This window comes from Mesocricetus auratus, unplaced genomic scaffold (genome assembly GCF_017639785.1).
Source record: "Mesocricetus auratus isolate SY011 unplaced genomic scaffold, BCM_Maur_2.0 Super-Scaffold_100008, whole genome shotgun sequence".
NCBI lineage: Eukaryota > Metazoa > Chordata > Mammalia > Rodentia > Cricetidae > Mesocricetus > Mesocricetus auratus.
The window spans coordinates 77,525,078-77,550,229 of NW_024429192.1; the positions used below are offsets into that span (position 1 = coordinate 77,525,078).

General features: G+C 54.4%; 1 protein-coding gene and 1 long non-coding RNA gene across 4 annotated transcripts; one reads left to right on the plus strand and one right to left on the minus strand.

Moving 5' to 3' along the window:
• Positions 1–961: 961 nt before the first annotated feature.
• On the minus strand, positions 962–21,346 carry Pdgfa (platelet derived growth factor subunit A). Of its 3 annotated transcripts, XM_005080002.4 has the most exons (8): positions 19,993–20,126; positions 18,973–19,102; positions 17,571–17,667; positions 12,544–12,648; positions 10,326–10,513; positions 3,709–3,835; positions 3,200–3,268; positions 962–1,775 (listed from the first exon to the last, which is right to left on the minus strand). In XM_005080002.4, exons 2-7 carry the CDS (start codon positions 19,033–19,035, stop codon positions 3,213–3,215), a joined length of 636 nt encoding a protein of 211 aa, XP_005080059.3. In that variant the 5' UTR covers positions 19,036–19,102; positions 19,993–20,126; the 3' UTR covers positions 962–1,775; positions 3,200–3,212. The 3 variants fall into 3 exon arrangements, 2 of the variants coding, with proteins under 2 accessions (XP_005080059.3, XP_021088579.1); XM_021232920.1 differs by lacking the exons at positions 3,200–3,268; positions 19,993–20,126; XR_005879033.1 differs by lacking the exons at positions 962–1,775; positions 3,200–3,268; positions 3,709–3,835; positions 19,993–20,126 and adding an exon at positions 20,459–21,346 and having other exon boundaries at positions 10,476–10,513; positions 17,575–17,667.
• LOC121142020 lies at positions 20,562–25,152 on the plus strand. The gene is made up of 2 exons (XR_005879034.1): positions 20,562–20,696; positions 21,346–25,152. It is a non-coding gene; the product is annotated as an uncharacterized LOC121142020 (long non-coding RNA).

A 25,152-nucleotide genomic window follows, 5' to 3' on the forward strand; every position in this document is an offset into this window, starting at 1 on the left:
TAACATTAAAAGGCCCACAGGCCAGTCCTTGGGGCTCCCAGGCCTGCCAACCTGGGGACTTTCCCGTGAGCACCAGCCTCTGGCTCCCCTAATTTAAGGGACATGAAACACTGAACCAAGTGGTTTTGCACAGAGCAGCCTGGAGTGTGAGAGGTCTGGGTGTGTGGCTAGTCTCTGAGCCATGTTGTCACCTGGATACTGTCCGACTAAAGTAAGTGTGACCTGTTAAACTCCTAGACACTTCTTATGAGAATGCACAACAGCCCATGGGCAACAGGGACCTCTGATGGCCACTGAGTCACAAGGCCACAGGCTGCCCACGTTGACCCATCCACTGATACCCACTTTGGCACATGGTTGACTGGCATCTGGCTCTGTAGAGGGTGTTGTCCTCAAGCTTGCAGGCAGGACAGTCCCCTCTGGTCTGTTCCCATTTCAGTCAGGAGCCAGGACAGATAGCCTGTCACCCTGTCACTTCTCAGATCCCCAAGTTTTCACACCCCCAAATCAACCAAGGTGAGAGTGGGGGATGGTACGACTCCAGGAAGCAATTAGAAAAACAGGACCACAGAATGCCTGATGTGCATGAAGTTTGTTGATTTTTTTTCTTCTTTTAGTTCAAAATAAAAAATATATATATATAGCAGGCTCTCAGGTATATAAACCGATAATATTAAAAAATACAAAGTTCACCTTTACAAAAACAAAACAAAACAAGGAAACCACGCACACACAATTCTGTTTAACAGTGAAGCCCAACAGCTTATCCCAAAATAAATCTCAGTGCCATCTCGGCACTGCCATGGAAGCCATTTAGCAATGGGGGTAGCCACTCAGGGTTGGGGATGTGGGGGGATAATCCACAACTGAATGACTCCCACATAGTCCTCTCATATGACTCAAGCTAGGAGTTAACTCTAAAGGGACCGAGGAACACAGGAAGCCAGAGGCGCATCAGAAATGATGTATAGGTAGGTATACCATGTTTATTTTAATACACCTCATTAGTTTGGCTAGGAAAAAAATAACCGTCTCGCTGTCCCAACTTACAGCAGCCTCGTGCATGTTATCGACGAAAATGTCATCCAAGAGATTTAAAAAAAAAAAAGAAAGAAAAAAGCTTGGCAGAGAATAAAAAGAAAAAGCTTAATCACTTTATGGTGTAAAAAAAAAAAAAGGAAAAAGAAATTTCACGTAAGGCCGTCTGGAAGGTCCTAGGCAGACTCAAGCGAGGTGGTGGCTTCCAGGCCCGTGGGCATCTCCCAGCTGTTCAGCTTCCTTGCCTAGAACCAGCGGGCAGCATCCCAGGCAGGCTCCGGGTGTCCTCAGCGAAAAGCACCTGTGCCCACGGGCAGAGTCCAGGGCAGTGGCCAATACTGGCCACCACCAGGGTCAGTCCTGCAGGACGGCCCTCCTGCCACCCACGTCAGTCTCTTTGTTTCTTGTGGTGGGGTTTTTGTTGTTGTTGGGTTTTTTTTTGTTTTGTTTTTTTTAATTTTTTTAAGATTTTTTTTTTGTTATTTTTTGTGGTTTTGTTTTCGCTCTGTGACAAGGAAGCTTTCTCACTGTCTCTCCGAGTGCTACAGTACTTGCTTTGATGTCACACTGAACAAACGGACACTGTCTCTTTGTCCTCAGACACAGTTTTTCACGGAGGAGAACAAAGACCGCACGCACATTGGCAATGAAGCACCATACATAGTATGTTCAGGAATGTCACACGCCACGTACATCCGTGTCCCGGGAGAGGGCAGCCGGCTCATCTCACCTCACATCTGTGGGAAGAGAGATGAGTTGAGGTTATGACCAGAGAGAAAACACTGGGGCCACTTGGCCCCACACAACTTATGTCTTAAGATATGAACTTTGATGTGCAATTTTAAAAAATAATCAAATTTTCATGGTTGAGAATTGGGACTAGGCTGGTTGCATTTCACAGAAGAACCCATGCTCCCATTGCACAGATGGAGAAGCTGAGGCATAAAGTTTCTTTTGCCCTTTCTCTTATCTTTCTTTCTTCCAGCGTAAGGCTTGTGCTACTAGAGATTTGGCAGACATTTTGGGGCCATGAAGCAACTCAACTGAGAGAATAGATGCCACCAGTTACACTCTGTGTGTGTGTGTGTGTGTGTGTGTGTGTGTCTGTCTGTCTGTCTGGTGGCATTGGTGAACAAACACTTGCTATCACAAAGCTATACCCCCCAGTTCTATAACGAGCCAACAATGCCTCCACTCCAGGTTGCCAGCAGGACACAGGCAGTCATGGGAACAGCTGTTCCTCATTTGGAGAGGGTCTCTGTCAGCAGCAGGCCCATCAGAGCCACATGGAACACCCCAGGGACCTGCTCGAGGAGACACATGCCCAAAGCAGGCATTTCCAGCCACACTCCTGTGGGAGCCAGGGCTCTCAGACACCCTATCTCTGAGGACTCTCTTGCCCAGAATAACTGTTTGTCTTGGATGCCCCTAAGTCCCGTGTGCCAGGAGGAAGGGCTCAGCCAGACAGGCTCCAGTCCTCTGGGCCAGACAAGCTGACACTCAGGACAGGCCTGGGAAATGACATGCCTCACCTACATTCCCTACACTTCCGGGGAAAAACAGCCGTCACAGGGTGGGTTTGGAATGAGCATTCCTAAGAGGCTCTACGGCCCTTCTTTATCCAACCTGAGTCTTCCAGCTTGGAATATGAGAGCGCTAGCTACCACCATGGGGCCCAAGAGTCATTTTGAAGACAGAATCTAAAGTACCAAATAGAAAGGGCCACCAAGGACACCTGCTGTGGCTTCCCCTCCTGGTCTTACACAGATTGATGTCTACCTCCTTTTCCCAGGCTGCCACTGGTTTCAAAAGTCAACCGCCCCATCCACTTAAAGCTCTTCAGATCCACACAGCCTCCACAAGTCTCACCCGTCACCTTTAAAAGCCTCAGTCCTTTCTCCTGTCAGTGCAGTGGGCTGCCTCTCCCCAGGGAACTCCAGCAAAACCACCAGAGCCCCCTACCCTGCCCGCTGCGGGGCACCTGAGTGCCTGACCAATGACCAAGAGAAGGGCAAAGCTGTAGCTGCGAGGAGACCCGGCCCAGCAGCCCCAGAAGCACAGAGCCTTGAGCCAATCAGGGCCCATGGAAGCTGATTCGCTGATGTGATTGTATCCCAGCCCTGCGAGGGAGTCCCCAGCACACCCAGCGGGCAGGGCCTACCTGGTTGGCCGCCTTAGGTGGGTTTTAACCTTTTTCTTTTCCGCTTTTTACCTGATTCCCTACGCCTTCCTGTCAAGGAAAGGGCAGGGAAGGTGAGTGGCCTCCTGAGGGCCTGGGGTGGGAAGCCATGGCAATAAATACTAGAGTTGTTTATCTTTCAAAAAGAAAGCCTGATCCACCCTGGAGCATACACTTCCGGGTCTTTCTCTGCACCTGGACTGCCTGAACACTGGCAATGTACAGGTAGGCTGGGCAGGAAGAAGGTCAAGACCCCGGGCAGCAGGGCACAGTCTGAGTCCAGTGTCTACCATCCCATCTAGATGTGGCACTCCACAGGCACAGCTTACCTGACTCTAGCTCTGTAAGCCAGTGCGGACGGCTGGGAAATCTGGGCCTACTGCCTCACTCAGAGGAAGCAGCTTCCCCAACACTCTGTGATTGATTGACTTGGCTAGAGCCCACGTCCCTCGGGACCCACACACAACAAACGAGCAGAGCCCACTACTCACCTGTCTCCTCCTCCCGATGGTCTGGGTTCAGGTTGGAGGTCGCACATGTACACTCCAGGTGTTCCTCTAACCTCACCTGGACCTCTTTCAATTTTGGCTTCTTCCTGACATACTCCACTTTGGCCACCTGCCAAGGGAACAAAGCCAGTGTCAACACCATGTGCCTGAGGGGGACCTGCCAGGCTCACCCCAAACTGGGACTCAGATTTCTAACCTCCCCAAGGCATCTTCAGGCTTGTTTCCATTCGAAATAAGCCCCAATGATGCTAGGCCTGCAGATGCCATCCCAGCACTTGGGAGCTCAGAAGTTCAAGGCCAGACTGGGCTACACAGCAGGGGATGTGGCTCAGAGTAGCTTGCCTAGTATCCACAGAGCCCGAGTCCCAGCCCCAGCACCACATAAACTGGACGAATGTGGCAGCCTGTAATCCCAGGACTCAGGACAGGGAGGCAGGAGGATCAGGAACTTAAGGTCAACAACACAGGGTGATGAGGCCAGCTTGGACTACAAAGAGACTCCTAAGTGCCCCAAAAGATCTGAAGGACATCGGCAAAGAAAGGATGAACTGGGTACAGGGTGACAGAACACAGTATTGCTCTGACATTTGTGTTGTTAGTGAAGAAAACGGAGCCTCAGACAGGGACAGCCACCGTGTGGCTACAAAACTTGCAGAGGGAAGAACCTCCCTCAAAGAGTCATTTCCCACTCAACCCAGGGTCCCTGGAGACACACCAAAACAGCAGGTACCAAAAGCTCATATTAGACTCTAGAATCCCAGGCAAATCCTTCCATGGTCGTGGCCAGACGCTGACCACTACAGCCTGTCATTCCCAGGGCAGCACTGTCATGAGTGCACCACCCACACACAGATACAGACGTGAGCGGTGTACACAGCTCCCAACACAGGAATGCAACTCCACACTCCCTCACCATGCTCACAGAACAGTTGCTTAACCCCCCCACACACACACACCATCAGGAGCTGCACCAGGAGGCAACCTTGGGCCACATACCCTGCTCTATTCCAGCATGAGGTTGCGTTAGGGAATGCTCCAGGCCACCTCCCTCAGAGTCCAAACACTCATTTAACCCGCCTGGCCAGCCAGTGAGGAGGCAGGATTGTCACCTCCATGGATAGAAAAGAAAACTCAGGCACAGTAAGCCATCTCCTGAGATGACCCGGGGATCATGATTGGCAGCTTGTCCCAACCTTGATGCCCCCTGGGACATGTGCCACCCTCCCAACCCTGCATACAATCAGTGACAAATCTGTGTCCACCTCCCAGAACAGCCCTCAGGGAGCTCTACCTCACATCTCACCATACACTGGGGAAACTGAGGCTGTAATAGTGCTCAACCTACCCTGGGTGGCCTACAGCTTCTTGGGCGTTCAATGGTGGGGACAATGCCTGGCCCACCCAGAAAGCATTTTCCACTGCTCTCCTAAGGGTATTGAAGCCCAGGAGCCAAGAGGACCCAAGCAGGGGTCAGCCCTGCATTCCCGCCAAGGAACTGCTCAGAGCTCTGGGGACCAGACTCATCCAGACTCTGCTGTGGCTACCACCTTGGCTACATTAATGGTTAACATGGGTGCAAAGGGTGCCAGGTGCCTGGCGGGCATGTGAAGTAGTGTGGGTGCCTCAGGTGTGAACACAGTCTGCCAAGTATGAGCTCAGCATGTAGGGCGTGGGGCCAGGGGTCAGGGGTCAAGGGCCAGCCCAGGAGGTTTCGCTACGTCAAGAGGTGGGAGGGACAGCAACTAGGAAGAGTGAGGGCAGGGGCATCTGAGGTGTAGTTGAGCCATGCTGTCCAGACACCGACAATCTGACCAGTGAAATGGGCGCAGTTGTCACACCCGCCCAGGCAGGTCTCCAAAGAGCCCTCTGTAGAGGCACTCAAAAGTCAGGGGGGCAGGCCTGGAAACCCAGCACTCAGTAGGCTGAGGCAGGAGGATTGCTGCAAGTTCAAGTCCAGCCTGAGCTACATACTGAGTTCCAGGCAAGTCTGCTACAGAGCAAGACAATGTATCCAAAGAAACAAAAACCAACAACAAACAAATAAAAGACATGACATTAAAGAATCACCTAGACATGGGACAGGGCCACCTTGCAGGAGCTAGCTTCAACAGAAATCAATATTCAGACAAAGCTTCTGACTAAACGAGCCCCCAAGTTCTGTTCAGGAAGTCAGCATGTCCCCAGACGCACTGCAACCCCCAGGTCCTAAGCTCAGAAATGTGGTCTCACACTCTACCCCAGAGAACTGAAGGGCAACCCTTGTCCCTCCCCTGAAGGGCCTTGGGGTGGGTCAGGGAGGAGCGAGTTCTCCCAAAGGAAAAACATCAGCTAGTTCCCAGAGGAGCTGTGGGCGGTGGCACTGTAATATACCCCTGCCACAGTCCCTAGCCTCCAAAGATGTCCAGCAAACTTCAAGACTGCCCAGCTAAACCCTGGCCTGAGAGAGACCCTGGCCACAGACACCAGCAGGTGGGTGCTCTGCCCTTCCCACCACCACCTCTGCGATGGGGACCAGGTGGGTCCCAACCCAGGCGTCAGAAGGGCATTTGGCCTGGTCTTAGCTATAATCCTCCAGCCTGACTAGGCCCTTAGCTTTTCCCCATGGGCCAGACCCAGACCCTGGCTGCAGGGAAGGTACAACTTTCCCCTCTAAGCCTAGGGGTCCCCTGCATGAGGGGCAATTGATGAGCCGCTCCTGCTGGGGAGCCCCCTTTCTTCCAGACAGGCCCGTGTTTACCAGACGAAAACAAACAGTGGTTTATAGGAGCACCTGCGCTGGGAATGCAAAGATTCCAGCCGCTCTGCCACCTCTGTCTGGCCAGGAAATGGCTACCCCCCTCCCCAAGAACACGTTAAGAATACTAAATTTTCAAAACTGCCTCCTTGGAAGTATAAAGGGAGATGGTAAAGTCCCAGGCGCCCCACAAGCTATCCACAGCTCCCTCAAGTTCAACGCAGTGTCACCTGGCCAGGATATTGTCTGAGCATTGTTCCCCCAGGAGGGCTTGCTTAACCTGACTGCTCCCAAGCCCCAGGACAGTGACATCTATGAGAAAAGCCACTGTTGATTTTGAGCTGAACTTGGAGCACAGTCCCTCCTGCAGGTCAGCTGCACGGACTCTATGACAGCCTGTTTTAATAGAGGAGAAACCGAGTACAGCCAAGCGGACAACTTGCCCAGGTCCCTCCACACTCGTTTCTGCTTTCTAATAGCCTTGACTTAAAAGGAGCGAGGCCCTGAGGCCACACAGACACAGGGGCCTTGCCAGGCCAATAAATCCTCTAACTTGACCAAGAGGGTGTTACGTTCTGGCTCCCCAAGTGTCCATGGACATCCACTGAGGAGGGAAGCAAGGGGACAGACCCCTGTCCCACCAGCCTGAGGGCACCACACACAGCAGTTCAAAGGCAGAGACTCACAGTTTGATGGGCATCAAGTACACCCAGGGTGTCTTCTGCCATGCTGCCCCAGCCTCCTCAGACCCCCAGGCTCCTCACCAGACAGAGCCCAGCTGGGACTCCCCCTAGAACACAACTCCAGACCCTACCCAAGTTGGGGGCACCTTCCTTCTAGAAGCCCAGAGTCTGACCCAGCAGAGCCCTGAGCACGAGAATGAACCTCCCGACACAGCTCAGCAGCCAGTTACAACCCCTAACCTCTTGGCAACCCCACTCCCTGGTCCCTTGGCAGCCCCATATAATGTAGACAGGAGAGGCCTCACCTCTGTCCAGGCCAAACACCTCAGGTAGCTCCACGAGCCTGGCCTATGCTCAATGTGCAGGCCCACAAAGCATTCTTCAGCCTCCACAGCAAGGTCTGGAGAACACAGCTAGCATTTGGAGTCAGGCTGAGCATAACAGGCAGGGCCCAGGAGGCCAAATAGGTAAGGTACCAGGCTGCTCAGACTGGAAGGCTAGGGCAGTAGTTCAAGGCCTGCCTAGGCTACAGAGTAAATTCAAAGTCAGCCTGGGTAACTTAATTTAGACCCCATCTTACAACAAAAATTACAGAGAGTTGGGGCCTTGGCTTAGTGGTTGAGCACCTGCCTAGAATTCCCCAGTGAGAAGCTGGGGTATAGCTCGTGGTAAATGTTTGCCTATAATGAGAAGTCCTGGATTTAATCCGTAGCACCACAAGGAAGTAGAAACACACAAACTGGAACCAGGATTGATGGCACATATCATACAGGGTAGATATGGCTACTGTGAGTCTCATCATCAGCTCCACCCCTGCTGACCCTAAGTCTGGGACTTTTGGGCCCATCTCTCTCCATCCAGGTCAGCACAAGCCTCCACTCCAAATGCTGCAGAACTCAGCTCCTGTTCCGCTGACCTTCTGTCCCTTTTGCCTGCAGTACCTGGGGCTGGATGTCCCCTCCCAACCTTGGATGGGTGTCAGTGATGGTGCATGTGGGTAGGTGCTTAGGAGGGAGTATGGGATTGACTAGCCCAACCAGGACTAGACTGGTCCCTTTTAACCGACCAGGCTCTTACTGGGCAAAATGAGCCCTAGGGGGTAAAGGCACAGTCCCAGACAGCACAGAGAAGGAGTCACCAATCCCAATGGGCAGCAGTGTCAGTGAAAATGGACAGTCCCTGTCTCAGGGGCCGGAGACTCTGAAAACCTCCAAGTCAAAACCCCCACAAACCTCTCCACACCGCTCACCCTTCAAGCATGTCTCCAGCATGGAAAAACTGTTCCTAAACTCACATTGTCATAGTTCACTCTTGTAATCCCACCAGTCGGGAGTCTGAGGAGGTTTAACACCAGCCTGGGCTACATAGTTCTAAGTCAGCCTAGACTACACAAGTCCATCTTGGGAGGGAGGCAGGCAGGCAAGGAATGGTCAGACGGATTGATAAACAGTCAGACCTACCCTGGACCAAACCTATCACCTGTACTCAAAAGAAAAAGATAGCAGTTTCCAGACTCCTCAATACACCATCAGTGGGAACCCTGAGGCCCAAGGAAAGGCTGAGGCTGGTCCAGGTCACATGGGCTACCAGGGTGCTTGAACCAGCCATCATAGTATAACACTGCTGGTAGCCAGCATGCTATCCAACCTCTGAGGGTGGCTAGCAAACCCAGAGAGCACCCCAGACAAGTACATGGAACCCAGGGAAAAGTTCAGGGCTTTTGATGGGCTGTCCAGTCCTGAAGACGCCTGCAATAGTATGTGGGGTTTGCTCAGTCAAGCCCTGGAACTCTCGGGAGACTAAACAGCAGCCAGCAAAGTCAATCTCAACAACAGGTGCCCAGGTTGTGGATCACAAATGAGCTACTGAATACAGGTCCCTACGAAGAAAGAAGTTCTCCTGTTACCTCCCTACCACTGGGGCTAAGGGTCACGGCAGGGTTGGGGGTTGAGATGGATTTACCAGCATGGAAGAATGGGATCTGAAATCCTCATGCATAATTCTGGGGACCCTTCATCCAAGAAAAGTACAGAAGCCTGGCTGTGTCAGAAGTAGGTGTTATCCTCAGAGGCATTCTAGCCCTTCAGCTGTCTAGAGTCCCTTGTGCCAGCTCAGCCACCCAAATGGTCACACATTTAGCAAAAGGGCCTCAACCAGGCAGAGTCAGTTTTCAGACTGCAGAAGTCTAGAACAATGATTCTCAACCTGTGGTCACCACCCCTTCTAGGTCCCATATCAGATAGTTACATTATAATTCCTAACAGTAGCAATGAAATAGCAACAAAATAATTTTTAGTGGGGGGGGTCGCCACAACATGAGGAACTGTATTAAAAGGTTGTAGAAGGTTGAGAACCACTGTCCTAGAGTGACTGATGGAACACAAAGGCTCCAGCCTTGGCAACATAGACAACCAGCCTTCAACCATGCTCTCAGATTTATGCCCGAAGAGGGACCAAACCCCTGGTGGCTAGAAATCCCCCCTCATCCTGTAAGGGCGCTAACAACCGAGCCCCAGGAAGGCAGAGAGACATGCAAGCTGACAGGGGAACAGACCCAAGTTCCACCGTCATCTATAAAGATAATGACCACGCATGCAAACCATGGGCCCCCAAATACCTGCCATGGTGACTGTGGCTATTTCCTCTGAATTAAAACATTCCTTCCTAGAGGGAGATAGTAAGATCCAGGAAGCTAATGAAATAAGCTCAAAAAGTCAAGAGTCTCAAGAAGCCCTCTACACACATATGAACAGTAAGGACTTCTGGGGAGAAGAGACTCTACGGGAGAAAGCTCTAGGGATGTGGACATCTCCAGTCATCACCAATGCCAGGGCGGAGTTTTCTGTGCTACAGTCACCACACTTCAGTAAAGAGTCAAAATAGCTTCCTTGGCTCAGCAAGCTGGACTTGGATGGACTACCTTCTTTGGTTGACCATCAATGCTCAACCCAGATGCTACCCTATCTAGGATAAAGAGACATTCGTTCACAATTCCTCAATGACAGAAGCACACTGTAACCACTGAATGTCCCAGTCACTCCTGAAGGTCACTGAAGTCAGCCCCCTGGCTTGTACAAAGTTGTATGCTAACAACCTTAAGTCATACGCCCCGCCCCCCTCAAACTATCCTACCAGCCTAAGAGCATCCTGCAAGGCTGATGGCCAGAAAGAGCAGGGCTTACCTTGACACTACGGTGGTGAACCCTTGAGGGCTGGCACTTGACACTGCTGGTATTGCAGCAGCCGGTGCAGCGTTTAACCTCCACACACGGGGGCCAAATCAGAAAGTTGGCCGATGTGGGGTCCACCTGGCTCCGAGGTATCTCGTAAATGACCGTTCTGGTCTTGCAAACTGCAGGGATGGCTTCCTCTGCAAAAGCAAGAGTACATACGAATGAGAGACCTAGAAATCTACCAGTAGCACACGAATGATGACCTCCATTCTCCCCACCCAACCCAGAGATGTCCACCTAACCTGGGCAGGATGCATCCCTGTGGTAGCCTCCAGTATGACAGAACATGCTGGTTGCCAATAGGTTCCTGAATGTACAGGGCTGATACTCTTATCAAAGCTACAGACATAGTTCAAGGCCAACCTGGGCAGCTTAGGGAGGTCTTGTCTCAAAAGTGAAGAGGGCTAGGAAAATGACTTCAGTGGCATAACATTTGCCTAGAACCATTCCCACCACCACCGTAAGAGGCTGGGGGTGTGGCTCAGTGGTGGAACACCTGCCTAGAATCCCCCAGTGAGGGGCTGGAGTGTGGCTCAGTGGTAGAGCACCTGCCTAGAATGCCCCAGTGAGGGGCTGGGGTGTGGCTCAGTGGTAGAGCACTTACCTAGTATGACAAGGCATTGACTCTTTCCCTAATAGCCTTCTATTTGCTTTTGCAGACGAAGAAGTGAGACAGCAGAGGAGCAGCTCAACCCCAGTCTCCACATAGCCTGGAGCTGGGGACATGGTCATGAGAGCCAGCAAAACTACACTTATTTGTCTCCCAAGGAAGAGGCAGCTATTTCCTGCTCTGCTCTAATCACATAGGTGAACACAGTCAGTCTGGGGCCATCTGCTTGCCAGGTGTGTACAGTAGAAAAGAAATCCCCTCAGGACCCTGGGACACATACCCTTCTCTACCTCAAGCAATCTTCATTGACCTATTGAACTCTAACCCCCATTAGTCACTATATAATGGCTGCCTGGGACTAGCTCTGGGACTAGCTAATGTGGGGAGAGGCGGCTGAGGTACCAGGAAGCCTTTGGGGCCTACCTACTGACTCTCCCTGCTGCCCTATCAACACCGAAGGGTTCCTCAACCCTAGACTCAGAGCTGGAATGAGTAGAGGGCCAGGTTCTTCAGGATAGAAGAGACTCAGGCCAGCTAACCAACAGGAATGAACCATGCCTACGAAACACAAGAGATATGCAGATATGCATACCCACACCCCAGGAGCTGCACAGGTGTCTACAGACTCCCTTTGGGGTGAGAAAGGAAAGCATGAATGAACAAAGAGGCGGACCAGATTCCTCCCTGACCTCAGGGGCCTGTATTGTCCTCCTGGATTATGAGTCCCTCTGACAGAGGCCCCAAACACTGGGCCGGGCACACTGGGCAACTGGGCTTGGCCCCTTTGCATCTCATCACAGACCTTGTAGTCTTCTAAGTGACTCCCACGCAGAGGCTTTATCCCCCTATGCAGCTTGCAGACAATTCCCTGTCGTCGCCACCCCCCCCCCCCCAGCTGGGAGTAGGGATTCTATTCTCACTTCTGCTAGCAATGAGACACTGGTAAAATAAATCTCAGAGAGATCCACTTGCCCAGGGTCACATAGCAGCCAACAGCCAAGCAGTATGTAGGCAGCACCCTTAGCTGAGCCGGGACTGGGTGGGTCACACCTGCAACCCCACCCCAGGAGAATGCATAGGTCTTGAGAGAATCTAGTTTTTCCCAGAACGAGGGCCAGGTGGAACCCTAGAGACAACAGTGAACGAGGAAGGAGCACTGGAAGAGGAGTCCAGCACAGCCAGGCTGCACCCAGCTCGGCAGCTGAAGCCCAGGAGCATGCTGGAGCTCCATCAGGAACTGGAAATTAAGCTTGGCCACGTTTTCCAACGAAGCCTCCTCGCAGACAGGCCCTGACAAGACCGGGCACTTAAGGAATTTATAATGTTCCCCTCCTGGAAACTCTTGGCCCAGGCACAAGACTGCAGAAGGGCAGGCAGGAGACACTCAACAGAGGAGAAAGAGGGCAGCCTCCTCCACGGGGAAGGCAGGAGGCCAGCAAAGCCTTTGTTTGGTGGAGGGATAGGGGGCTGTGCCGAAGCCTCTGAATTAGCAGGAGCATTCACAGCTCCAGCAGTGACCTGCCCGCCTCCAGCTGCTGGACACCCTCCCATGCTCACCAATGCTTCTCTTCCTGCGAATAGGCACAGGCCGCTTCTCCGGCACATGCTTAATGGCATGGGACCTGTGGGCTCTCAGGCTTGTCTCCAAGGCATCCTCAGCCCCTACAAGTGGAGAGAAGAATATGGTAACCAGTGCCCACGTGTTTTATGTGCCATACCGTTGGGACCTGAACAGCTGAGGCTTCCACAGCAGCCTGCAGAGCAAAGGGACAAGGCACAGTGGCTCAGTCCCCGACCCCAGTCCCTCTGATCCCATATGGTTTCCAATGTGCATCTCCAACCAACTCCCTATCTTGTCAAAACGCAGCTCTCCTGTGAAAATCTGAGGTCCTTCCAGGAAGGCATTTAGGTATCCTCCCTTACCATGTGATCTCTGAAGGGAGCCCTTGGAGGGTAGCACCGGATCAGGCAGGTCCCAAGGCCACCCAGCTGGGCCCGGGTCTGAAGCACTATCCCTATCAGCTGAAGCAAAGATGGGAAGGGCGGCGGCCTCTCTCCTGCTGTTGTGTGCACAGGGCCTCCCTCTTGTAAAGCAGGCTTTGATGAAGTGTCCTAACCTCTGAGGGGCATCGGAAGCAAACGCCAGACTGGGCTGCAAGCCAACCTCCACTGTTCCTGAAATAAGCCTGCTCTGAGGGCCAGAGGCCATGAGAAACAGCGAAGGGGTGCGTCTGCCAGGAGAGTAAGAAGTGAGGCGTGCAGTCACAGGCCTGGGGCTAGCGTCCTGGGGGCCCAGTGAATAAGGTCTACAACAGGGAGTGGGGGAAAGCCAGTGCTTGAAGGAGTGCTCACACATTGAGGGCCACCAGGTGTCCAGCAAACATAGGGCTACCCTGACCCACAGAATGGAGGACAGAGTTAAGATCGGCCTGGAGAACGAGCCCCTGGAACACACTGCCCCCAAATTCTTTGGTTCCTGGGGACAGGAGGACATGGAGCTCCACCACATGCTGTGTAGACAGATCAGCCCCCAATATAATCTATACCTACCTGGCTTTCCCAGACTGTACCATGCAGACTCTATGCAAAGTTCCCCCTCCCTCCTGCTTCTTCCCTGGGGACACTCATATCTCCCCTGGGTCCCAACACTTAGTGACATTCCGCCCAAATGGAGGGCCCTCCTAGCAGGAGATACAAATGCCACCAGGTACCACACCATCCACAAACCAACAGGAGACATGCCAGCCTCCTCCACCCTGAGATGTCTGCTACCCACACATTTAAGATGAAAAGCAAAGACTCTCCTAAGGTGTGAATGTCAACGATGAATCCGAGCCCAAAAACTATTTAAAATGACTCAATGTTCCAATGGCACGGATTTTTTTTTAAAGACCCAAAATAAGATCAGAACTGCTCATGCAGTAAAAATTTCCCGTCAACCAACTGTTACAGAGAAGCATCTCTTCAACAAAAAGTGACATGATGAGTCATGACCTAGTGATGACCATCCTGCCATGGCCAAGCTAACAAGAGATGAATGGACCATCCACTCAGGGCCAGGGAGAGTGGGCAACGATGCCAACTGTGGTCCTTGGATGCCTTGGGCTTGCCTCAACATGCACACAGTAGGTGTCACCGACTTTGCATAGGCCAGGGCACTAGAATCTAGAGATACTGAACAGGACAGAGGACAAGTCAGACATGCATGTGGTGAATGAACCCCCTCCCTCAGGAGATGGAGGCAGGAGGAGCAAGAGTCCAAGGCCATCTCCAGATATAAAGTAAAGTCAAAGCCAGCCTGGGATACACAGCGTCCAGCCTCAGAAAAATAAAAATAAATAAAAATTTAAAAATCCAAACACCAAAAGAACGCTGGAACCCTCCAGGCCCAGTACACAGTAAAATTCCCTGACACAAGTTCTCCTGACTAAACTTAATGCAGACAGAAACTTGGCCACAGAGACTGGCCACAGCTCCTACTCAAGACAAGCCCAGATCAAGATAGTTGGTCATGAACCAGGTGTGGTGGCATTAACAGGAGGATCTGAAGTTCAAGGCCACCCTTCTCAGAAAACAAAAAAACAAACAAAATGGCTGCGAATGTAGCTCAGCTAGAAGAGGGTCCAGAACACACAAGGCTCTGGTTCCATGCCCAGCACTACATTAAATAAATGGAATTGGAGACAGGAGAGCATCCTCGGCAACATAAGGGAGTTCAAGGGCAGCCTGGGCTATACGAGACCCTGTCTTAAAAAAAAAAAACACCGGGCGTTGGTGGCGCACGCCTTTAATCCCAGCACTCGGGAGGCAGAGGCAGGCGGATCTCTGTGAGTTCGAGACCAGCCTGGACTAACAACAACAGGTGGTCACAAGCTAATGGCTGATCCACTACTGTGAATCTTTGATGTGTGGCAAGTGAGTTCTTTAGGGGCTTGTGAATGTTATCCTATGTGACACCGCAGAACCTATCATGAATTAGTGGCTAAGCCTCTATCAGGTCAAGTCAACTCCCTTTGTCCTATGTAGATGTCTCAGTGACAAATATCTGACGACTGCTGGAGGAAGGACAGACAGAGTCCACTAGCCCTGTTCTGACTACAGCGTTATGAGTAGCCCGGGATGGGATGTTTATGTATCAGTTACTCAATGACCCATGGGCGCCTGGCCAGCGGCTCTAGAGAACAAAGCTCCCGTTACACACACACACACACACACACACACACACACACACACACACACACACACGAGTCAACCTGAACTCCTGAGCTGTAGTTCACAGCAAGACTGGATGCCAGTCTCTGGACCCAAAAGCCACTTAGAGCTCCTTGACTCCACCATGGAATGCTCTGGGCTCAGGGACATTCTTGGCAATGTATTGGAATCCTGCCACCTCTGGAGCTGGGCCACACAGCTAAGGAGCTGCAAGGTTGGGAGGAGATGCCTTCAGGGTTTCCCCATCTGGAAAATGGGGATGCTGCCAGCCCATTAGACGAGCCATGTGCCAATCACAAAGCTCCACCCACTTGGATGAGAAGTTGGCTTGGAACACCCCTAAGCCTTTCTCTTGCTGCCTGCAACCTAGATAGAGGGACATCGAGACTCCACCTGGAGAGGCCACCCTTGGGAACATCCCAGTGATGATCCCTTTCAGCTAACTCTAAAACTGACCGACCACCACCACAGCTGCTTGCAGCCAGCCTTCTGCAGCAGCCTGAGTCACAGAGCTCCTCACTTCAAGAAGGAACTGAATGGGAATGAGGAGAGCTAACCACTCATGTCCACAAGCCAGACTAGACTCCAGTTAGTTTCCACACCAGAGCAGGGGGATAGATGGCCCATCAGGGAGACCCCATTTGGGGTTGATGTCACAAAGGGCCCTCCTCCCCCTAGCAAGCTGGGAGGGCGGCAGAAGCCCACACACACACTTGGTTCTCATCAAGTTTCCCATGGAGAACCCCAAGTGTCTGAAAGGTAGAGTGAGGAGGATGGATATTCTAAATCCCCTGGGACACATACACACACGTACATACACACATACATACATACATACATACCACACACACACACACACACACACCATTCTTACAGAAGCAATTTGAAACCTCCAGGGACTGCTTTTTCTTTTAGGACCCTCCTGAAGAGGAGGCCCCAATTCAGAAGCCTCCAGCCCCCCATTGGGCACATCAGCTTAACCTAACAGAACTGGTGCTAAAAGCATTAATGGTGGGGGGTGGGGGAGGCGTGGCTGCAAAGAGCAGCATAAGAATGGTCCCAGCAGAAAAGTGAATGGCCCATTTCCCCCAGTGTCCACACAGCAGGCGGCCCAGCCCTGGTTTAAGCAGGGCCGGAGAGGAGTCCGCCGTCTCCAAAGCCTTTGGGGACCAGCAAAAAACTCTGGGAGCATTTCCCCAGAGATCCAAGCCAAGTCCTCCAATCAAGGGATCAGATCAAAACCCCCTGTCCCACTCTTGAGCTCTAAGTGAAACCCTAGGCCTGCCACTCCTGATAAGGATCAGGCCAAGGATTTCCTGGGTCAAGAAACTACTGAAACGGGGCCACCTTGTTAAAAAATGATTTTGGCATGCAACAAAAACAGTTCAGGCCTCTCCATCACCATAATTAGGTACAAATTTCCAAATGGTTAGACCATGTGATTTTACTTAATTCTCTCACCACTCCCCCCTTTCTGAAAAGTTTGCAAGGAGAGGGAAATCGTCACTTAGAATTCTTCACTTTAGCGGCCTTTAGTTCCTCCTGACAAAGTCATCGGGGCCTTTTTTTTTTTAATGGTAAATTTTATCCCAGTGCTTCAAAAAGAATACCCAGACCAAGCATTCACTTTGCATAGGTTGTCACAAAAGACAGAGAAGACCTTGTCCTCCAACACGGTGTGCCTCTCCCACCCCCATCCAAGACCCTTTATTTTAGCCCTTGTCGATCCGAGTCTAATCCAATCCTACATTTACAAATTGTTTTCTACAGTGGCTTGGCTCTAGCCTGAGGCGGGGAGCCCCCAAAATAGCCCCAAGCGCATGTGTCCCAGGCGCGCATTTTTAACAGGATGATGTTGAGAAAAACATCGACCTCCTGTGGCCACCACTGGGACCCAGCCCGGGGCAATCAAGGCACCAATGAGAGTTTTCAAAAGGCCGGGACCAACCAGCTCCTCAAGCGCTCTGGGGGCCCTCGCGAAGCGGGAGACCTGCTAGAGCCGCGCGCCCTGCGGGCGAGGTCCCGCGCTTCAGGGTCAGAGGCGGAGGTTGACCCGCACACCTGGCAGGGTCTTTCGGCACACTCTAAAGCTGAACTTTCAGTGACACACCCGCTGTGATTCCCTTAAATGCAAAAACAACCCCCGGGCGAGCAAGCAGCCCTCGGCTGCCGCTGGGAGAGAAAGTGGCTACTGCAGGAGAAACGCCTGACTCATACGCCTGGGCGTTTATGGCCGGCGAGTGGAGTCTGACCTTTCGGTGCGCTCCTGCGCAGCACCCAGCCCGGTCGAGCGCTGGGTACGGTTCCTCTCGCAGGCTGCCCGCCCCGCCGCCCGCGCCCTTCCCGCAGCCAGGGGCAGGGGCGCGATTTACCTACGGAGTCTATCTCCAAGAGTCGCTGGAGGTCCCGGATGCTATGGATCTGACTTCGAGCCAGTCGCTCGATCAGCTCACGGGGTATCTCGGCTTCCTGCAAGCAGACCACACAGTCAGGACGCGCCCAGGGGTTCCAGCCCGGTCTCAGGGACCACGCAGCCCCGCCCGATCCCCGCCAAGCACTAGAACCAGAGGTTCGGGTGGGGCTAGATGGGAGCCCCCAAGTCCTCCACCCATTCCTGTCTGTCTGACCTTGGTTTAGAAAAAAACAGCACCGCCTTGACATGTTCAGACAAAAAGCGCCCGCGCTCTGGCCCTCCCCAGGGTGTCTGGGGGCAGCCAGGGGCCGGAGGAGTTTCTGATTTAATAGCTAAATCGACATGAAGAGAAAGTCGAAATGCGTCACGGATGCACGTCTGGAATCACAGCAGCCCCAACACTTTAATCTAGCCTTAGGGTTCAATTTCACTCCCGGGAATCCTGGACCGAGCCCGCAGGGGAGAGGGTCTTCGCGCACCCCCACACGCACGCACGCGCGCGCGCGGTCGCCCCACCCGGCTCTGGCCCAGGCATGGCCCTAGCGCCGACTAGGACGCCCAAATCCAGCGGGGTTTAGAGAGGCTGCAGGGAACTCAAGGGGTTAAATATCCACTCCGGTCTCTGCCCAGACCACCCCCACCGTTCAGCCTCCCCCACTCTCCCTCCCAGTTTTTTAAAGGGAGTCGGGGTCGCTGGGGGACTCAACCACGAAGTTCCCACGACAGGGGCTGTGGAAAGTCATTCATCACGGCAAAGCTCCCGGAATCTGGGGGGGGGGGGTAGCGGTGGGAGGGCGCGGGCGCCTGGCCCGGCCCCATCTGCCTCGCTCAGCCACCTGTAAGCAGGCCCTGGGCGGGCGGAGACTGCTCCAGCCCCGCGTCCGACTGGGCTTGGGGACCGGGAACTGGGGACTGCGGCTGGGCGCTGCCCACCCTGCCCTGTCCCGGGCTTCGGCCGCACCCTCCTCTACCTGCTTACTGCCCGCCCTAGTCCCCTCCCAGGGCACGGTCAGTTCACACACACCCCCTTTCCCGCTGCCCGCACCCCGTTACTGCATTGTCCGCTGCGTTTGGACTGCCCCTTCTGGAAAAGCACCCACAGCCCCCCCGAAGTTTCTGCCCACTGGTTCACCTCGCGGCTCCCCCGTCCCTCTCCAAGGCGGAGCGACGCAACGCGCTGGAAACTCACCAGACACACTTGGGCATGGCAGAAAATAGAACCCAGTTGGGAATTTTTTTTTTTAAATTACACCACCCTGGCAAAAAATCGAAATGCTCTTTGCAGAGCTTGAAACAGGTAGCCGAGGGGGGCGTGCGCAGAGGGAGCCAAGAAGGGACGGAGGCGTGGGGGTGGCACCCACCTCGGCCAGGGCATGGGCGAGGTATCCGCAGCCGAGGAGCAGCAGGCAAGCCCAGGTCCTCATCGCGTCCCGAGGCGCTGGAAGCTCGGCAGGGAGGCGAGGCCGCGGGGCGGGCGCTCCAGCCGGGCTCCTGTGGCGGCGAAATTCAGTACCATCCCTCAGGGAGCGCGGCCCGGAGGAGGGTGGCGCGGAGAGCAGGGAGCCTGCGGAGCGCGCCCGGCGCGAGCAGCGAGTGCAGAGCCAGCGAGGAGGAGGAGGAACAGAGTCGCGCCGGGAGCCTCCTGGGCCGCCGGGTAGGGGGGTGGGGACGGAAGGGGCGGAGGGCGGGGGCTGGGCTTCTTCCTTGGTGCGTTCCCCGTGCTGGCCGCCGCCGCGCTCGCTCCCCGTCGCTGGCTTTAGGAGCGACCCGGCCGGTAAATCCGCATATTTGCTGCCGTCAGCCCCGGGAGGGGACCACGGAGCGTGATTGCAGCTCCCGCCGCACCACCGATCACCTGTCTGGACGCTCAGCCCGGTACCAGCGGCCGCCTCGTTTCTCCCCGAAGGCTACGGGCAGCCCCGAGAGCCTGTCCCCGGGCCTTCCTCTCGCCGCTGCCGCCCCGGGCCGGGCACGGCGCGGCGGCCCAGCACAGCGCGGCCCGGCGGCCTGCGTGCGCCCCTCCGCGGCGCGCCCTCGGCTACGGCGCCGCGCTCCGCCCTCCGCCCGCCGGGGCCGGGCAGCTCCCGCGGCCGCGCCGCCTGGCAGCAACCAACCCGCCCGGGGCCTCGCTGCGCCGCTCGCACGGGCCGGAGGGCGGGCGGAGGGCCGAGCTGGCGCCGCCGCAGCAGCCGCGGGAAGACCAGAGGAGGAGGTGGAGAAGGAGAAGGCACAGGCAGGCCGGGCTCCCGGAGTTGAGCGGGCTCCGCAGGACGCGCGTGTGGAGCCGGCCGGCGACAGGGAGGGGGTTATAGCGCCGCCACCGCGCCCCTCCCCCCGCCCCCGCCCCCCGCCTCCCCCGGATTCCGGCCCGGGACCCGCACCTCAGAAGCGCGCAGGGGTCTCGCGGACCAGATCGGGCCCGGCCACCACCGCCACTGCAGTGACCACACACGCGCTCACGCAGGCAGCTAAATCCACCCAAGCTCGGCGCCCGCGGCTCGGAGCCCACAGGCGCCGGGGCTCCCGGAGCGCCCCTCCCTCGAGCTTGCCCACCCTTCAGTGCCAGCTGCAATCCTGCGGCACCGGGCGGGGAGGGGAGGAGGCCGCTGCAGAAGCACGGCCGTCTCCGGCTCGCCTCTCTTTCGGGCCCCAGCGGCAGTAAAGGGCAGCGCCCAGAGCTGCTGCGCCAAAAAAGGGCATGAGAGCCGGCCCGGCCCCCGCCCGGCGCTCGGGCCGCTTCCCACCGTGCCGAACCAGGGCTCCAGCCTTCCCCTCTCCATAAAAGGAGGGGGAGTGAGTCTCTGCGGAGAGGCGGGGCGGGTTTAGGGGCGCGTCTAGGGCACTCACCTGACGGCTGCCACGCGCCCGCGCCCCAGAGCCAAAGCCTGGGACACCTGATTGAGGAACTTGCACTCTTGTGTGGAGGTGGAAACGAAGCCCGAGTCGGAGAGGAGGCTTCCGCCTGCCTCATCGCCACCTTGACACCCTGCACCCTCCAGATCCCTAGCCCCTGGCCGAAGGCCCAGTCGCACCCTGAACCCGGGGAGCTGAGGGAGTAGAAGGAAAGACAGAAAAGAAGCCACGGGTGAGGAACTCCTGGGTTCTGCTTTGGGATCCAAGGGAGCGCAGAGCGCCACCTCCGGCCAAGTCACAGCACAGACCGGGTGGCGGGGAAGCGACACGCGGGCAGAAGTCTGATCAGGGTTAGACGGTTCTCCCACTTCGAGAGAGGGATTTAAGGAGGGAAGTGACCCGACGGCGGGGCCAATCCTACCAGCGATCGCCATGCACCAGGGTTAGGGGATTTGTGAACCTTTCGAATCCCAAAGCTAGACAAGCTTAGGGCTCTGAAAGCTGTGAAGCGTTCCATGGGTCGGGGTGCAGTAGAGAATACTGCCCATCCAGTCCTTATCATGTGAATTAACCCGTGCACCCTGCCCCGGTCGCACACCCCTCTCCCCGTCTCCTTTGTCCCCAGACAAAGGCGCAGTCAGGCAGGAGCCTTTTATCCCCAGCTCCCCTGGTTCCTGCATTTCAAAGGCCAAGTTGGAAGAGCCCTACTAGGGCGGCTCACCTAGCCCCAAATACCTGGGACTCCCCTGAGAATCCTTGCAGCCCGCAGCTACTGTTATTACACAGGCTTCCATAGGCCTTCAGTCCCCCATCGCCACGTCTCTGCCCTAACACCTGGGGTGCTCAGGAGATAAGATGACACCCTCTCTTGGCCCAACCAGGGAATCTGGAAAACGCTGGGAAGCGCCCCCACCTCGAGGTCCTCGAAAGCCAAGGCCTTATCCGTACTGGTGGAACTTTGTGCTGTTCTGAAGATGGAGATTCACTCGATGGCTTCTTGCGGAGACTTTCAGGACCCAGCTGGACCTGGGTCGAGTTCCTCACCTTCTTATGCCAAGAGTACTGCGCGTCCTGTCCTGCAAAGCCCTCGGGCTCCTCGCAGGCAGAGAGGACCAGAGGATACCTCTTTGCAGTTCGACGACCCGGTGTGACGGTGGATATGGGAATCCAGGAAGAAGATCGGGTTGCATTGCGGAGGGGATGCCGCGCCCGTCCGGCCACCACCTCCGCAGCAAGGAGGCCCGCGGGTTCCTAGGGACCCCGCCTAGCGGTGTTGTTCTCTCCTCTTACTCTCTTGGCGCAGCAGGGGCGCCCAGCTGGAAATTAGAGCAGGGAGGGAGGAATTCTGAAGGCGCGAGGGGATGATATCTGGGGCCAGAGTGAGGCTAGGCCTGGATGCTTCGCCGGGGACGCGGGAGCTGCAGGGAGCTGGGCGCAGGCACTGCTCTAATCGCCGACCGCTATTAAAAATAAAACCGCGACCCGTCGTCATAGCGACCGCAGCAACAGCGGCAGCGCGAGGGTGGTAAGAGCTTGTGTAGCCCGGCGCCAGCCGCCTGAGGGGACTGGGGCACGAGCCCTTAAGCTTACAGGGTGCTCTCATGTGAGACAGCGATCCCTAACCCCTCACCTCCATGGGTCCTCGGAAGACTCCTAAGAGATGGACGCCTGATCTCTGAAAACTGGGACTGGCTAAATCATGTAGTCAAGGGCCTAAAGGAGAACTAGCCAACTCAGACCACCCCCTTGCCTCGGTTTCCCTTGGGACCCGCTGCTCCAGTCCTCATTTTGGTCTCTGGAGAAAGGGCTGTATGAGGGGGGTGAGGTTCAGGTGTCAGGCTTCCAGAGAACACCAAGAAACCAAGCCGAGCTGGTGGCGTTGCATGCGCTTGAGGCCACCGCACCTGTCCCGCCCGCGCCTCGGTGATCCCTTCTGGTGGGAGAGATCACGTGCTTCCCTCTGGCTGGGATTCGAGTTTCACTTCCAGCCGCTATTAGGCGGTTCGCTCGGTTCACTGCAAACATTTGATAATGAGGCTAAATATACTTTAGAGTCGGAGGAGACGTGGGCGGCTGCTGCCCTAGCCTGTAGGTGCGTCGCTCCAGGCTCCACGGGGCATCCCTGCCCCAGCCGCTCAGAAGAACCCCCAAGCCTGGTGCCAGAGAAAGACCCGTACCCACTCCCAAATAACCCTATCCCCACCAGGACAAACATCTTAGAGGCGGTGGACACCTGATGGTCAGCTGGAGGGTCCCTAGAGGAAGAAGGCATTAGCAGCCGGGAGCTCGGAGACATAGGGGAGGAGGTGGAGAGGGGCACCAGAAGGTGCACCTGGCGGTGACCGGGGATGTCCGGTCGCCCCCGGAGCGGATGCTTCCGGCCTGTCTCCAGCGCCCCTGGCGCTGCGCGATATGTCCGCCCGCCCATAATTAAAGTGTCAAGTGTTTGAAATAGCCCAAAAGAGGCCTGAGCAGCTGAGGTGACCATCTAACCCTTGATGATGCCCTCTCCAACCAAGACTCCGAGCACACAGGGGGGGGGGGGAATAGACACGGCTTTGAGAGGAGGGAGACCATCCGACTGGACTAAGAAATCACTGCATAGCCCAACATCTTAAACGTGAAGCACTTAGCCAGTGCCCTTCAATTGCTTGGAACTCAATTATCCGTGCTCAGTTATTGCAGTCGTTGTTACTTATTAGCTGCAAGGACCGATACTGAGCCCTGATACTGATGCAGGTCTTTTCCCCTGTGAAATAATTTCATACCGAGGCAGAGGGACTTAGACACCCCTTCCAGTCCACAGAGAACAGGTGAAACTAAGTCCCAAGCACCAAGTGTCCCATCCCTTGGGAGATGCAAGAATACCGGAAACTAGAATGGATCAGGTTGCATTTGTACTAGGCAAGAATGTGAAGGCTGTATGGATGGGTAGCTCCAGGTCTAGACATCCCATCCCAACCCCTAGAAGAGAAACATCGAAGCCCTCGGTTCTCTGTGCTGTTGACTTTATTCTTGATGTGATCTGTCCCTGGCTCACCTTGAATTTGGTTCCTTTATCTGGGGAAACAAAAAAAGAAGCAAAAAAAAAAAAAAAAAACCCTGGAAGCCAGTGTACCACCCTGTAGGTGGTCTCCGCACCCAGCAGCCCCCAGGAACCCATAGGACCCTCTCTATGTGGGTGGGGCCAGCTGGGCCCCAGGCATCCAGGCTCTGCCAGAGCCATCCCAGAACAATTTGTAATGTTGAAACACCAGTTTCCCTTTATCTCTGGGCAAGGCTTTCTTGGTTCTGGGCAATTAACCCAAATAGAGCCTCAGCCATGTGGGCTCTGGTCCTTGAAGATCAAAAGTGCCCAGCCACAAGCCTTAATTATGTCATTATCTTGCCCCCCTTCTTCCCCCAGGCTAAGGATCGGGCCTTTCCAGTTCAGGCTCCCCAGAAAGCAAGATAACTCTGTGCTGGGGTGGGAGGGCACCTCCAGGATGCTTTCCACTCCCTAGTATGTGCTTTTATTTTCACTTTTAAATACACAAACAGAAATTATGTTTAAAATAGCCTATAAACCCACAATAGACTTGTGAATATTTTGTGAATGAAGGCCTACATAAAGGAATGTATGGTGGCTTTTTAAAAGGAAAAGCCTAGGCGTTAGGGAATGCAACACAGTTGATAGTGTGCTTGCCTTAATACACAAGACCCTGAATTCTGTTCCCAGCACCAAACAAAAACAACTCCAGTAAAGCATGCTTGTAATTCCAGCATTCTGGTGGCAAGAGATTGGGAGTTCAAGGTCATCCTTGAGACACAGTGAGCTCAAGGCCAGTTGGGGATGCATTAGACCCTGACTTAGGAAGGAAGGAAGGAAGGAAGGAAGGAAGGAAGGAAGGAAGGAAGGAAGGAAGGAAGGAAGGAAGGAAGGAGAGGAGAGGAGAGGAGAGGAGAGGAGAAAGACCAGCCAGGCATGGTGGTACATATCTATAATCCTAGTACTCATGAGGCTGAGGCACAAGGATTACCTCAACTTGAAAGATAGCCTGGGCTACATAGTAAGATTCCCATTTCAAAAAAACCAAAACAGCAAAAAAAAAAAAAAAAAAAAGGAAGCCCAAAATGTAAATTCTGTCCTGGTCTCAGAAGTTGAAGCCACATGTGGCCGCTGGGATTTAGGGGTGTCTGATCACAACTGTTGCCTGCAAAGTGTGGGGGTTTAAGAAGACTCAAAGCCAGGCGTTGGTGGCGCACGACTTTAATCTCAGTACTCGGGAGCCAGAGGCAGGCGGATTTCTGTGAGTTCGAAGCCAGCTTGGTCTACAGAGAGAGTTCCAGGACAGCCTCCAAAACAATACAGAGAAACCCTGTCTCGAAAAACCAAAAAAAAAAAAAAAAAGAAGAAGAAGACTCAAGATTCTAGATCCCATGCAGGGTAGAGAAAAACTTTATTTTTTTTTTTTAACATTTTAGGTGTGTGAGTGTCTTTCATATGTGTCTGTGTACCACATGCATGCCTGGTGCCTGTAGAGCCCAGAAGAGGGCATCGGATCCCCTGAAAGTGGAGCTACAGATGGTTGTGAGCTGCCTGCCATGTGGTTGCTGAGAATCAAACCCAGGTCCTCTGGAAGAGCAGCCAGTGCTTGTAACTGCTGGGGCATCTCTCCAGACCCCAGAATAAAACTTTTTGTTAGTAA